General features: G+C 48.5%; 1 protein-coding gene and 1 long non-coding RNA gene across 5 annotated transcripts in view; one reads left to right on the forward strand and one right to left on the reverse strand.

Moving 5' to 3' along the window:
* Window positions 1-14,070, reverse strand: part of LOC139539141 (uncharacterized) — a 239,420-nt gene that overhangs the window by 209,441 nt on the left and 15,909 nt on the right. The window lies entirely within an intron of this gene.
* The window catches only part of LOC139539117 (protein Shroom3-like), a 172,969-nt gene that overhangs the window by 22,814 nt on the left and 136,085 nt on the right, over window positions 1-14,070 (forward strand). For all 4 annotated transcript variants that reach the window (XM_071341909.1, XM_071341917.1, XM_071341927.1 and 1 more), the window contains exon 2: window positions 12,830-12,984. In XM_071341909.1, coding sequence (XP_071198010.1) covers window positions 12,830-12,984 — 155 coding nt within the window. The remainder of the gene's footprint in view (window positions 1-12,829; window positions 12,985-14,070) is intronic.

Genomic DNA, 14,070 nt, shown 5'->3' on the forward strand with positions numbered 1-14,070 from the left:
GGTGATGGTAAGACTACAGGAAGGGGTGATGGTAAGACGACAGGAAGGGGTGATGGTAAGACCACAGGAAGGGGTGATGGTAAGACCACAGGAAGGGGTGATGGTAAGACCACAGGAAGGGGTGATGGTAAGACCACAGGAAGGGGTGATGGTAAGACTACAGGAAGGGGTGATGGTAAGACCACAGGAAGGGGTGATGGTAAGGCAACAGGAAGGGGTGATGGGAAGACTACAGGAAGGGGTGATGGTAAGGCAACAGGAAGGGGTGATGGTAAGACTACAGGAAGGGGTGATGGTAAGGCAACAGGAAGGGGTGATGGTAAGACAACAGGAAGGGGTGATGGTAAGACTACAGGAAGGGGTGATGGTAAGACCACAGGAAGGGGTGATGGTAAGGCAACAGGAAGGGGTGATGGTAAGACTACAGGAAGGGGTGATGGGAAGACTACAGGAAGGGGTGATGGTAAGACCACAGGAAGGGGTGATGGTAAGGCAACAGGAAGGGGTGATGGTAAGACTACAGGAAGGGGTGATGGGAAGACTACAGGAAGGGGTGATGGTAAGGCAACAGGAAGGGGTGATGGTAAGACTACAGGAAGGGGTGATGGTAAGGCAACAGGAAGGGGTGATGGTAAGACTACAGGAAGGGGTGATGGTAAGGCAACAGGAAGGGGTGATGGTAAGACGACAGGAAGGGGTGATGGTAAGACCACAGGAAGGGGTGATGGTAAGACCACAGGAAGGGGTGATGGTAAGGCAACAGGAAGGGGTGATGGTAAGACAACAGGAAGGGGTGATGGTAAGACTACAGGAAGGGGTGATGGTAAGACAACAGGAAGGGGTGATGGTAAGGCAACAGGAAGGGGTGATGGTAAGACAACAGGAAGGGGTGATGGTAAGACTACAGGAAGGGGTGATGGTAAGACAACAGGAAGGGGTGATGGTAAGACTACAGGAAGGGGTGATGGTAAGACCACAGGAAGGGGTGATGGTAAGACCACAGGAAGGGGTGATGGTAAGACCACAGGAAGGGGTGATGGTAAGACTACAGGGAGGGGTGATGGTAAGACCACAGGGAGGGGTGATGGTAAGGCAACAGGAAGGGGTGATGGGAAGACTACAGGAAGGGGTGATGGTAAGGCAACAGGAAGGGGTGATGGTAAGACTACAGGAAGGGGTGATGGTAAGGCAACAGGAAGGGGTGATGGTAAGACAACAGGAAGGGGTGATGGTAAGACTACAGGAAGGGGTGATGGTAAGACCACAGGAAGGGGTGATGGGAAGACTACAGGAAGGGGTGATGGGAAGACTACAGGAAGGGGTGATGGTAAGACCACAGGAAGGGGTGATGGTAAGGCAACAGGAAGGGGTGATGGTAAGGCAACAGGAAGGGGTGATGGTAAGGCAACAGGAAGGGGTGATGGTAAGACCACATGAAGGGGTGATGGGAAGACCACAGGAAGGGGTGATGGTAAGGCAACAGGAAGGGGTGATGGTAAGACCACATGAAGGGGTGATGGGAAGACCACAGGAAGGGGTGATGGTAAGGCAACAGGAAGGGGTGATGGTAAGGCAACAGGAAGGGGTGATGGTAAGACCACATGAAGGGGTGATGGGAAGACCACAGGAAGGGGTGATGGTAAGGCCACAGGAAGGGGTGATGGTAAGACCACATGAAGGGGTGATGGGAAGACTACAGGAAGGGGTGATGGTAAGGCAACAGGAAGGGGTGATGGTAAGGCAACAGGAAGGGGTGATGGTAAGGCAACAGGAAGGGGTGATGGTAAGACCACATGAAGGGGTGATGGTAAGACTACAGGAAGGGGTGATGGTAAGGCGACAGGAAGGGGTGATGGTAAGACGACAGGAAGGGGTGATGGTAAGACAACAGGAAGGGGTGATGGTAAGACTACAGGAAGGGGTGATGGTAAGACCACAGGAAGGGGTGATGGTAAGACCACAGGAAGGGGTGATGGTAAGACTACAGGAAGGGGTGATGGTAAGACGACAGGAAGGGGTGATGGTAAGACTACAGGAAGGGGTGATGGTAAGACGACAGGAAGGGGTGATGGTAAGACCACAGGAAGGGGTGATGGTAAGACCACAGGAAGGGGTGATGGTAAGACAACAGGAAGGGGTGATGGTAAGACGACAGGAAGGGGTGATGGTAAGACAACAGGAAGGGGTGATGGTAAGACTACAGGAAGGGGTGATGGTAAGACTACAGGAAGGGGTGATGGTAAGGCAACAGGAAGGGGTGATGGTAAGACTACAGGAAGGGGTGATGGTAAGACGACAGGAAGGGGTGATGGTAAGACAACAGGAAGGGGTGATGGTAAGGCAACAGGAAGGGGTGATGGTAAGACTACAGGAAGGGGTGATGGTAAGACGACAGGAAGGGGTGATGGTAAGACAACAGGAAGGGGTGATGGTAAGACTACAGGAAGGGGTGATGGTAAGACTACAGGAAGGGGTGATGGTAAGACTACAGGAAGGGGTGATGGTAAGACCACAGGAAGGGGTGATGGTAAGGCAACAGGAAGGGGTGATGGTAAGACTACAGGAAGGGGTGATGGGAAGACTACAGGAAGGGGTGATGGTAAGGCAACAGGAAGGGGTGATGGTAAGGCAACAGGAAGGGGTGATGGTAAGACAACAGGAAGGGGTGATGGTAAGACTACAGGAAGGGGTGATGGTAAGACAACAGGAAGGGGTGATGGTAAGACTACAGGAAGGGGTGATGGTAAGGCAACAGGAAGGGGTGATGGTAAGACTACAGGAAGGGGTGATGGTAAGGCAACAGGAAGGGGTGATGGTAAGACGACAGGAAGGGGTGATGGTAAGACCACAGGAAGGGGTGATGGTAAGACCACAGGAAGGGGTGATGGTAAGGCAACAGGAAGGGGTGATGGTAAGACAACAGGAAGGGGTGATGGTAAGACTACAGGAAGGGGTGATGGTAAGGCAACAGGAAGGGGTGATGGTAAGGCAACAGGAAGGGGTGATGGTAAGACAACAGGAAGGGGTGATGGTAAGACAACAGGAAGGGGTGATGGTAAGACAACAGGAAGGGGTGATGGTAAGACTACAGGAAGGGGTGATGGTAAGGCAACAGGAAGGGGTGATGGTAAGACTACAGGAAGGGGTGATGGTATGGCAACAGGAAGGGGTGATGGTAAGACGACAGGAAGGGGTGATGGTAAGACCACAGGAAGGGGTGATGGTAAGACCACAGGAAGGGGTGATGGTAAGACCACAGGAAGGGGTGATGGTAAGACCACAGGAAGGGGTGATGGTAAGACTACAGGAAGGGGTGATGGTAAGACCACAGGAAGGGGTGATGGTAAGGCAACAGGAAGGGGTGATGGGAAGACTACAGGAAGGGGTGATGGTAAGGCAACAGGAAGGGGTGATGGTAAGACTACAGGAAGGGGTGATGGTAAGGCAACAGGAAGGGGTGATGGTAAGACAACAGGAAGGGGTGATGGTAAGACTACAGGAAGGGGTGATGGTAAGACGACAGGAAGGGGTGATGGTAAGACGACAGGAAGGGGTGATGGTAAGACAACAGGAAGGGGTGATGGTAAGACTACAGGAAGGGGTGATGGTAAGACCACAGGAAGGGGTGATGGTAAGACCACAGGAAGGGGTGATGGTAAGACCACAGGAAGGGGTGATGGTAAGACCACAGGAAGGGGTGATGGTAAGACTACAGGAAGGGGTGATGGTAAGACGACAGGAAGGGGTGATGGTAAGACTACAGGAAGGGGTGATGGTAAGACTACAGGAAGGGGTGATGGTAAGACGACAGGAAGGGGTGATGGTAAGACCACAGGAAGGGGTGATGGTAAGACGACAGGAAGGGGTGATGGTAAGACGACAGGAAGGGGTGATGGTAAGACCACAGGAAGGGGTGATGGTAAGACCACAGGAAGGGGTGATGGTAAGACAACAGGAAGGGGTGATGGTAAGACGACAGGAAGGGGTGATGGTAAGGCGACAGGAAGGGGTGATGGTAAGACGACAGGAAGGGGTGATGGTAAGACCACAGGAAGGGGTGATGGTAAGGCAACAGGAAGGGGTGATGGTAAGACCACAGGAAGGGGTGATGGTAAGACCACAGGAAGGGGTGATGGTAAGACCACAGGAAGGGGTGATGGTAAGACCACAGGAAGGGGTGATGGTAAGGCCACAGGAAGGGGTGATGGTAAGGCCACAGGAAGGGGTGATGGTAAGACTACAGGAAGGGGTGATGGTAAGGCAACAGGAAGGGGTGATGGTAAGGCAACAGGAAGGGGTGATGGTAAGGCAACAGGAAGGGGTGATGGTAAGACTACAGGAAGGGGTGATGGTAAGACTACAGGAAGGGGTGATGGTAAGACCACAGGAAGGGGTGATGGTAAGACCACAGGAAGGGGTGATGGTAAGACAACAGGAAGGGGTGATGGTAAGACTACAGGAAGGGGTGATGGTAAGACAACAGGAAGGGGTGATGGTAAGGCAACAGGAAGGGGTGATGGGAAGACTACAGGAAGGGGTGATGGGAAGACTACAGGAAGGGGTGATGGTAAGACAACAGGAAGGGGTGATGGTAAGACAACAGGAAGGGGTGATGGTAAGGCAACAGGAAGGGGTGATGGGAAGACTACAGGAAGGGGTGATGGTAAGACAACAGGAAGGGGTGATGGTAAGGCAACAGGAAGGGGTGATGGGAAGACTACAGGAAGGGGTGATGGGAAGACTACAGGAAGGGGTGATGGTAAGACAACAGGAAGGGGTGATGGGAAGACTACAGGAAGGGGTGATGGGAAGACTACAGGAAGGGGTGATGGTAAGACAACAGGAAGGGGTGATGGTAAGACAACAGGAAGGGGTGATGGTAAGACCACAGGAAGGGGTGATGGTAAGACCACAGGAAGGGGTGATGGTAAGACAACAGGAAGGGGTGATGGTAAGACAACAGGAAGGGGTGATGGTAAGACCACAGGAAGGGGTGATGGGAAGACCACAGGAAGGGGTGATGGGAAGACCACAGGAAGGGGTGATGGTAAGACAACAGGAAGGGGTGATGGTAAGACCACAGGAAGGGGTGATGGTAAGACAACAGGAAGGGGTGATGGTAAGACCACAGGAAGGGGTGATGGTAAGACCACAGGAAGGGGTGATGGTAAGACCACAGGAAGGGGTGATGGTAAGACCACAGGAAGGGGTGATGGTAAGACAACAGGAAGGGGTGATGGTAAGACCACAGGAAGGGGTGATGGTAAGACAACAGGAAGGGGTGATGGTAAGACCACAGGAAGGGGTGATGGTAAGACCACAGGAAGGGGTGATGGTAAGACAACAGGAAGGGGTGATGGTAAGACCACAGGAAGGGGTGATGGTAAGACAACAGGAAGGGGTGATGGTAAGACCACAGGAAGGGGTGATGGTAAGACCACAGGAAGGGGTGATGGTAAGACGACAGGAAGGGGTGATGGTAAGACGACAGGAAGGGGTGATGGTAAGACGACAGGAAGGGGTGATGGTAAGACGACAGGAAGGGGTGGTGGTAGGACAACAGGGATGTTGAGAGAGAGTGTGCATGGTAGAGGGAGAGAAAGAGAGGGTGTGGGTAGAGAGAGAGAGAGGGTGTGGGGTAGAGGGAGAGAAAGAGAGGGTGTGGGTAGAGAGAGAGAGAGGGTGTGGGGTAGAGGGAGAGAAAGAGAGGGTGTGGGTAGAGAGAGAGAGAGGGGTGTGGGGTAGAGAGGGAGAGAGAGATAGAGGGTGTTGGGTAGAGAGAGAGAGAGAGAGAGAGCGAGAGACAGGGTGTGTGGTAGAGGGAGAGAGAGAGAGAGAGAGAGCGAGAGACAGGGTGTGTGGTAGAGGGAGAGAGAGGGTGTGGGGAAGAGCGGGAGAGAGGGTGTGGGTTAGAGAGAGAGGGTGTGGGGTAGAGAGAGAGAGAGAGAGAGAGAGAGAGAGAGGGTGTGCGGTAGAGAGAGAGAGTGGTTTACTGCAGGAGGGCTGTGGGGTCATCTGTGTCAACACTACTAATCTGGTTTACTGCAGGAGGGCTGTAGGGCCGTCTGTGTCAACACTAATAATCTGGTTTACTGCAGGAGGGGTGTGGGGCCGTCTGTGTCAACACTAATAATCTGGTTTACTGCAGGAGGGCTGTGGGGTCATCTGTGTCAACACTACTAATCTGGTTTACTGCAGGAGGGCTGTAGGGCCGTCTGTGTCAACACTAATAATCTGGTTTACTGCAGGAGGGCTGTGGGGTCATCTGTGTCAACACTACTAATCTGGTTTACTGCAGGAGGGCATTAGGGCCGTCTGTGTCAACACTAATAATCTGGTTTACTGCAGGAGGGGTGTGGGGCCGTCTGTGTCAACACTACTAATCTGGTTTACTGCAGGAGGGCTGTGGGGCCGTCTGTGTCACCACTACTAATCTGGTTTACTGCAGGAGGGCTGTGTCACTACTGCAGGAGGTCTGTGTCACTATTACCATTCTCACCAGCAGCAGTAGCAGCGCTGCCGGGTCAGGGCAGCCACACAGAGACATGCTTCCCCAGGCGGCTACACAGCAGAGAGGTCCAGAACCATGTAACAGAAACAGAACCATGACAGGGCTGGAGAGCAGGGCCAGAAACAGAACCATGACAGGGCCAGAAACAGAACCATGACAGGGCCAGAGAGCAGGGCCAGAAACAGAACCATGACAGGCCCAGTAACAGAACCATGACAGGGCCAGAAACAGAACCATGACAGGGCCAGTAACAGAACCATGACAGGGCCAGAAACAGAACCATGACATGGCCAGTAACAGAACCATGACAGGGCCAGAAACAGAACCATGACAGGGCCAGTAACAGAACCGTGACAGGGCTGGAGAGCAGGGCCAGAAACAGAACCATTACAGGGCCAGAGAGCAGGGCCAGAAACAGAACCATGACAGGGCCAGTAACAGAACCATGATAGGGCCAGAAACAGAACCATGACAGGGCCAGAGAACAGGGCCAGAAACAGAACCATGACAGGGCCAGAGAGCAGGGCCAGAAACAGAACCATGACAGGGCCAGAGAGCAGGGCCAGAAACAGAACCATGACAGGGCCAGAGAGCAGGGCCAGAAACAGAACCATGACAGGGCCAGACACAGAACCATGACAGGGCCAGAGAGCAGAACCATAACAGGGCCAGTTACAGAACCATGACAGGGCCAGAGACAGAACCGTGACAGGGCCAGAAACAGAACCATGACAGGGCCAGAGACAGAACCGTGACAGGGCCAGAGACAGAACCGTGACAGGGCCAGAGAGCAGGGACAGAAACAGAACCATGACAGGGACAGAACCATGACAGGGCCAGAGACAGAACCGTGACAGGGCCAGAGAGCAGGGACAGAAGCAGAACCATGACAGGGCCAGAAACAGAACCATGACAGGGCCAGAGAGCAGGGACAGAAGCAGAACCATGACAGGGCCAGAAACAGAACCAAGACAGGGCCAGAAACAGAACCATGACAGGGCCAGAAACAGAACCATGACAGGGCCAGAGACAGAACCGTGACAGGGCCAGAAACAGAATCATGACAGGGCCAGAAATAGAACCATGACAGGGCCAGAAACAGAACCATGACAGGGCCAGAGAGCAGGGCCAGAAACAGAACCATGACAGGGCCAGAAACAGAACCATGACAGGGCCAGAGAGCAGGGCCAGAAACAGAACCATGACAGGGCCAGCAACAGAACCATGACAGGGCCGGAGAGCAGGGCCAGAGAGCTAGGCATGGTAGTCTTGTGTGGTATAGGTCAGAAATGGCTAGCTGCCTGCTGGTGCTTTACTGCGTTTCCAGCTATTGTGATGCTCCTTCTTGGTAGGCTTTATTCAGCAGATTTGAATGTGCCAAGACATCAAGCCTCTATCCAGGCCCCTTGCTGTTCTGTGCCCCCAGCCCCCACACAACCTCTTATAAAGCCGGGCAAGAGTGCAATCCAGAATGTAGCCCAGGTTTCTGGCTAGAGTACAAGAGAGAGGGAGAAAGAGAGAGGCAGGGTGAGACCGAGAGAGAGAGAGAGCGAGAGAGAGAGAGAGAGAGAGAGGCAGGGAGAGAGACCGAGAGAGAGGGGGAGAAGAGAGAGAGAGGGAGAAAGAGAGAGGCAGGGTGAGACCGAGAGAGAGAGAGAGGCAGGGAGAGAGACCGAGAGAGGGGGAGAGAAGAGAGAGAGAGAGAGAGAGAGGCAGGGAGAGAGACCGAGAGAGAGGGAGAGAAGAGAGAGAGAGAGAGAGAGAGAATACGAGTGAGAAAGAGAGGAATGTCAGCAACAAGAGCTCAGCTAGTCTGAAAAGCAACAAAAGGAGAGAGGGAAGAAAGCGAATAGATACCCAATCCAGACTGAAGGAGAATAGATACCCAATCCAGACTGAAGGAGAATAGATACCCAATCCAGACTGAAGGAGAATAGATACCCAATCCAGACTGAAGGAGAATAGATACCCAATTCAGACTGAAGGAGAATAGATACCCAATCCAGACTGAAGGAGAATCGATACCCAATCCAGACTGAAGGAGAATCGATACCCAATCCAGACTGAAGGAGAATAGATACCCAATCCAGACTGAAGGAGAATAGATACCCAATCCAGACTGAAGGAGAATAGATACCCAATCCAGACTGAAGGAGAATAGATACCCAATCCAGACTGAAGGAGAATAGATACCCAATCCAGATCGAAGGAGAGTAGATACTCAATCCAGATCGAAGGAGAATAGATACCCAATCCAGACTGAAGGAGAATAGATACTCAATCCAGATCGAAGGAGAATAGATACCCATTCCAGATCGAAGGAGAATAGATACCCATTCCAGATCGAAGGAGAATAGATACCCATTCCAGATCGAAGGAGAATAGATACCCAATCCAGATCGAAGGAGAATAGATACCCAATCCAGACTGAAGGAGAATAGATACCCAATCCAGACTGAAGGAGAATAGATACTCAATCCAGACTGAAGGAGAATAGATACCCAATCCAGACTGAAGGAGAATACTGTGGACAGTGTATTGGCACTCAAACATGCTGTCTCGCCTAACCTTGGACTGCTAGAAGAAGAGGGTTAAGGAAAGTTTAAGAGAATTAGTGTTTTTGTTCATGTCCATGGTAACCTCCCAAAGGGCACCCTCTTTCCTATATAGTGCACTACTTTTGACCAAAGCCCTATGGGTCCTGGTCAAAAGTAGTGCACTATATAGGGAATAGGGTGTCATTTGGGAGGAAGACCATATTGATAGGTTCATTGTCTGAACCTTGGCAGCGTCTGTAGTCTTTTAAGACACTTTTAAGTTAAGCAAATCCCCCCCTGGCCTTTTCTCTATTTACCACTAAGGAAGTGTAAAAAGTTGTTCCTAGGCCAACATTAAAAATAAGAATTTGTTCTTAACTGACATGCCTAGTTAAATAAAAAAGATATAAAAATATGCCTGCTTCTCTGATTATTCAAAATATTCCACGTTTTCAATTGCAATATTCTGTCAGAATGCCAATTATATACACTGAAACAAAAATATAAACACAACTTGTAAAGTGTTGGTCCCATGTTTCATGAGCTGAAATAAAAGATCTCAGAAATGTTCCATACGCACAAAAACGTATTTGTCTAAAATGTTGTGCACAATTGTGTTTGCATCACTATTAGTGAGCATTTCTCCTTTGACAAGATCCATCTGACAGGTGTAGCATATCAAGTAGCTGATTAAATAGCATGATCATTGCACAGGTGCACCTTGTGCTGGGGACAGTATAAGGCCACTCTAAAATGTGCAGTTCTGTCACACAACACAATGTCACAAGTGTTGAGGGAGCATGCTGACTGCAGGAATGTCCACCAGAGCTGTTGTCAGATAATTAAATGTTAATTTCTCTACCGTAAGCCGCCTCCAATGTCGTTTTAGAGAATTTGGCAGTACGTCCAACCGGCCTCACAACCACAGACCAAGTTTAACCATGCCAGCCCAGGACCTCCACATCCGGCATCTTCACCTGTGGGATCGTCTGAAACTAGGTTTGCACAACTGAAGAATTTCTGCACAAACTGTCAGAAACCGTCTCAGGGAAGCTCATCTGCGTGCTCATCATCCTCACCGTGCTCGTCGTCCTCACCGGGCCTTGACCTGACTTCAGTTCGCCGTCGTAACCGACTTCAGTGGGCAAACGTTCACCTTCGATGGTCACTGGCACGCTGGAGAAGTGTGCTCTTCATGGATGAATCCTGGTTTCAACTGTACTGGGCAGATGGCAGACAGCATGTATGGCATCGTGTGGTTGAGTGGCTTGCTGATGTCAACGTTGTGAACAAAGTGCCCCACAGTGGAGGCGGGGTTATGGTATGGGCAGGCATAAGCTACGGACAACCAACACAATTGCATTTTATTGATGACGATTTAAATCCACAAAGATACCATGACGAGATCCTGAGGCCCATTGTCTTGTCATTCATCCGCTGCCATCATCTAATGTTTCAGCATGATAATGCATGGCTCCATGTCGAAGGATCTCTACACAATTCCTGGAAGCTGAAAATGTCCCAGTACTTCCATAGCCTGCATACTCACCAGACATGTCACCCATTGAGTATGTTTGGGATGCTCTGGATCGACGTGTACGACAGCATGTTCCAGTTCCAGCCAATGTCCAGCAACTTCTTACAGCCATTGAAGAGGAGTGAGACAACATTCCACACACAGCAGTTGGACTAGTAACCGAAAGGTTGGAAGATCGAATCCCTGAGCTGACACGGTAAACATTTGTCGTTCTGCCCCTGAACAAGGCAGTTAACCAACTGTTCCTAGGCCGTCATTGAAAATAAGAATTTGTTCTAAACTGAGTTGCCTAGTTAAACAAAGGTAAAAAAAAAAAAAAAACTTCCTGATCAACTCTATGTGAAGGAGATGTGTTGCGCTGCATGAAGCAAATGGTGGTCACACCAGATACTGACTGGTTTTCTGATCCACGACCCTATTTTTTTAAGGCATCTGTGATGCATATCTGTATTCCCACTAATGTGAAATCCATAGATTAGGGCCTAATGAATTTATTTCAAATAACTGATTTCCTATATGAACTGTAACTTCGAAATAGCTATAATGCATGCTCCAGTTATATTCTGTCTGAAGGTCAATTCAGCTTGGGAATACAATAGGTGTTAGATGACAGTTTACAAATGACTGGAGCATGTAAACTATCTGAAATGACTGGATTATGTAAACTATCTGAAATGACTGGAGCATGTAAACTATCTGAAATGACTGGATTATGTAAACTATCTGAAATGACTGGAGCATGTAAACTATCTGAAATGACTGGAGCATGTAAACTATCTGAAATGACTGGAGCATGTAAACTATCTGAAATGACTGGAGCATGTAAACTATCTGAAATGACTGGAGCATGTAAACTATCTGAAATGACTGGAGCATGTAAACTATCTGAAATGACTGGAGCATGTAAACTATCTGAAATGACTGGATTATGTAAACTATCTGAAATGACTGGATTATGTAAACTATCTGAAATGACTGGATTATGTAAACTATCTGACATGACTGGAGCATGTAAACTATCTGAAATGACTGGAGCATGTAAACTATCTGAAATGACTGGAGCATGTAAACTATCTGAAATGACTGGAGCATGTAAACTTTCTGAAATGACTGGAGCATGTAAACTATCTGAAATGACTGGAGCATGTAAACTATCTGAAATGACTGGATTATGTAAACTATCTGAAATGACTGGAGCATGTAAACTTTCTGAAATGACTGGAGCATGTAAACTATCTGAAATGACTGGAGCATGTAAACTATCTGAAATGACTGGAGCATGTAAACTATCTGAAATGACTGGAGCATGTAAACTATCTGAAATGACTGGAGCATGTAAACTATCTGAAATGACTGGAGCATGTAAACTATCTGAAATGACTGGAGCATGTAAACTATCTGAAATGACTGGAGCATGTAAACTATCTGAAATGACTGGAGCATGTAAACTATCTGAAATTACTGGATTATGTAAACTATCTGAAATTACTGGAGCATGTAAACTATCTGAAATTACTGGAGCATGTAAACTATCTGAAATGACTGAAGCATGTAAAATTTCTGAAATGACTGGATTATGTAAGCTATCTGAAATGACTGGAGCATGTAAATTATCTGAAATGACTGGAGAATGTAAACTATCTGAAATGACTGGATTATGTAAACTATCTGAAATGACTGGAGCATGTAAACTATCTGAAATGACTGGAGCATGTAAACTATCTGAAATGACTGGAGCATGTAAGCTATCTGAAATGACTGGAGAATGTAAGCTATCTGAAATGACTGGAGAATGTAAGCTATCTGAAATGACTGGAGCATGTAAACTATCTGAAATGACTGGAGCATGTAAACTATCTGAAATGACTGGAGCATGTAAACTATCTGAAATGACTGGAGCATGTAAACTATCTGAAATGACTGGAGCATGTAAACTATCTGAAATGACTGGAGCATGTAAACTATCTGAAATGACTGGAGAATGTAAACTATCTGAAATGACTGGAGAATGAAAACATGTCCCGCTCAATCCCACCCCAAGGAACCTAAAGAACACCAACTGTCTGTTAGTTCAGTTTCACCAAAACCATGTAAATGTCATACTAATAATGGCTGTATGGATGGTGTGTGTTCCAGTAATAGTGATGACTAATTTATACAGTGTAAACAGCTTTCTGATGAGTGACAACTTTATGGAGATGACTAGATGTGTAGAGTGAAAATATATTCTTCTTTCTTCTCCAGGTTGAGGGAGGTGGAAAGGCAGACCTGTTGGAACACCCCCTGTTGCCAGGAGACCAGGTGGTTGTCATTAACGACGTGGAACTCAGTGGATTCAGGCAGGAAGCCGTCTCATTGGTCAAAGGATCCTACAAGACTCTCCGACTCACTGTCCGCAGGTAAATAACACAAACCACCATACCCCTGTCATGCCGGGGCCATCTGTCCCTCTCCGTCTGTCCCTCTTCGTTTGTCCCTCTCCGTCTGTCCCTCTCCTTCTGTCCCTCTCCTTCTGTCCCTCTCCGTCTGTCTCTCTCCGTCTGTCCCTCTCCGTCTGTCCCTGTCCTTCTGTCCCTCTCCGTCTGTCCCTCTCCGTCTGTCCCTCTCCTTCTGTCCCTCTCCGTTTGTCCCTCTCCGTCTGTCCCTCTCCTTCTGTCCCTCTCCGTCTGTTCCTCTCCGTCTGTCCCTCTCCTTCTGTCCCTCTCCGTTTGTCCCTCTCCTTCTGTCCCTCTCCTTCTGTTCTTCTACGTCTGTCCATCTCCTTCTGTCCCTCTCCTTCTGTCCCTCTCCGTCTGTACAGTACCAGTACCATACAACAGTACCATATGACAGTACCATATAACAGTACCATACGACAGTACCATATGACAGTACCATATAACAGTACCATATAATAGTACCATATAACAGTACCATATAACAGTACCATTTGACAGTACCATACGACAGTACCATATAACAGTACCATATAACAGTACCATACAACAGTACCATATGACAGTACCATACAACAGTACCATACGACAGTACCATATAACAGTACCATATAATAGTACCATATAACAGTACCATATAACAGTACCATATGACAGTACCATATGACAGTACCATATAACAGTACCATATAACAGTACCATATAACAGTACCATATAACAGTACCATACAACAGTACCATATAACAGTACCATATAACAGTACCATACAACAGTACCATATAACAGTACCATTTGACAGTACCATACGACAGTACCATACGACAGTACCATATGACAGTACCATACAACAGTACCATACGACAGTACCATATAACAGTACCATATAACAGTACCATACAACAGTACCATATAACAGTACCATATAACAGTACCATACAACAGTACCATATGACAGTACCATATAACAGTACCATATAACAGTACCATATGACAGTACCATATAACAGTACCATTTGACAGTACCATACGACAGTACCATACGACAGTAC

This window comes from Salvelinus alpinus, chromosome 1 (genome assembly GCF_045679555.1).
Source record: "Salvelinus alpinus chromosome 1, SLU_Salpinus.1, whole genome shotgun sequence".
Lineage (NCBI taxonomy): Eukaryota > Metazoa > Chordata > Actinopteri > Salmoniformes > Salmonidae > Salvelinus > Salvelinus alpinus.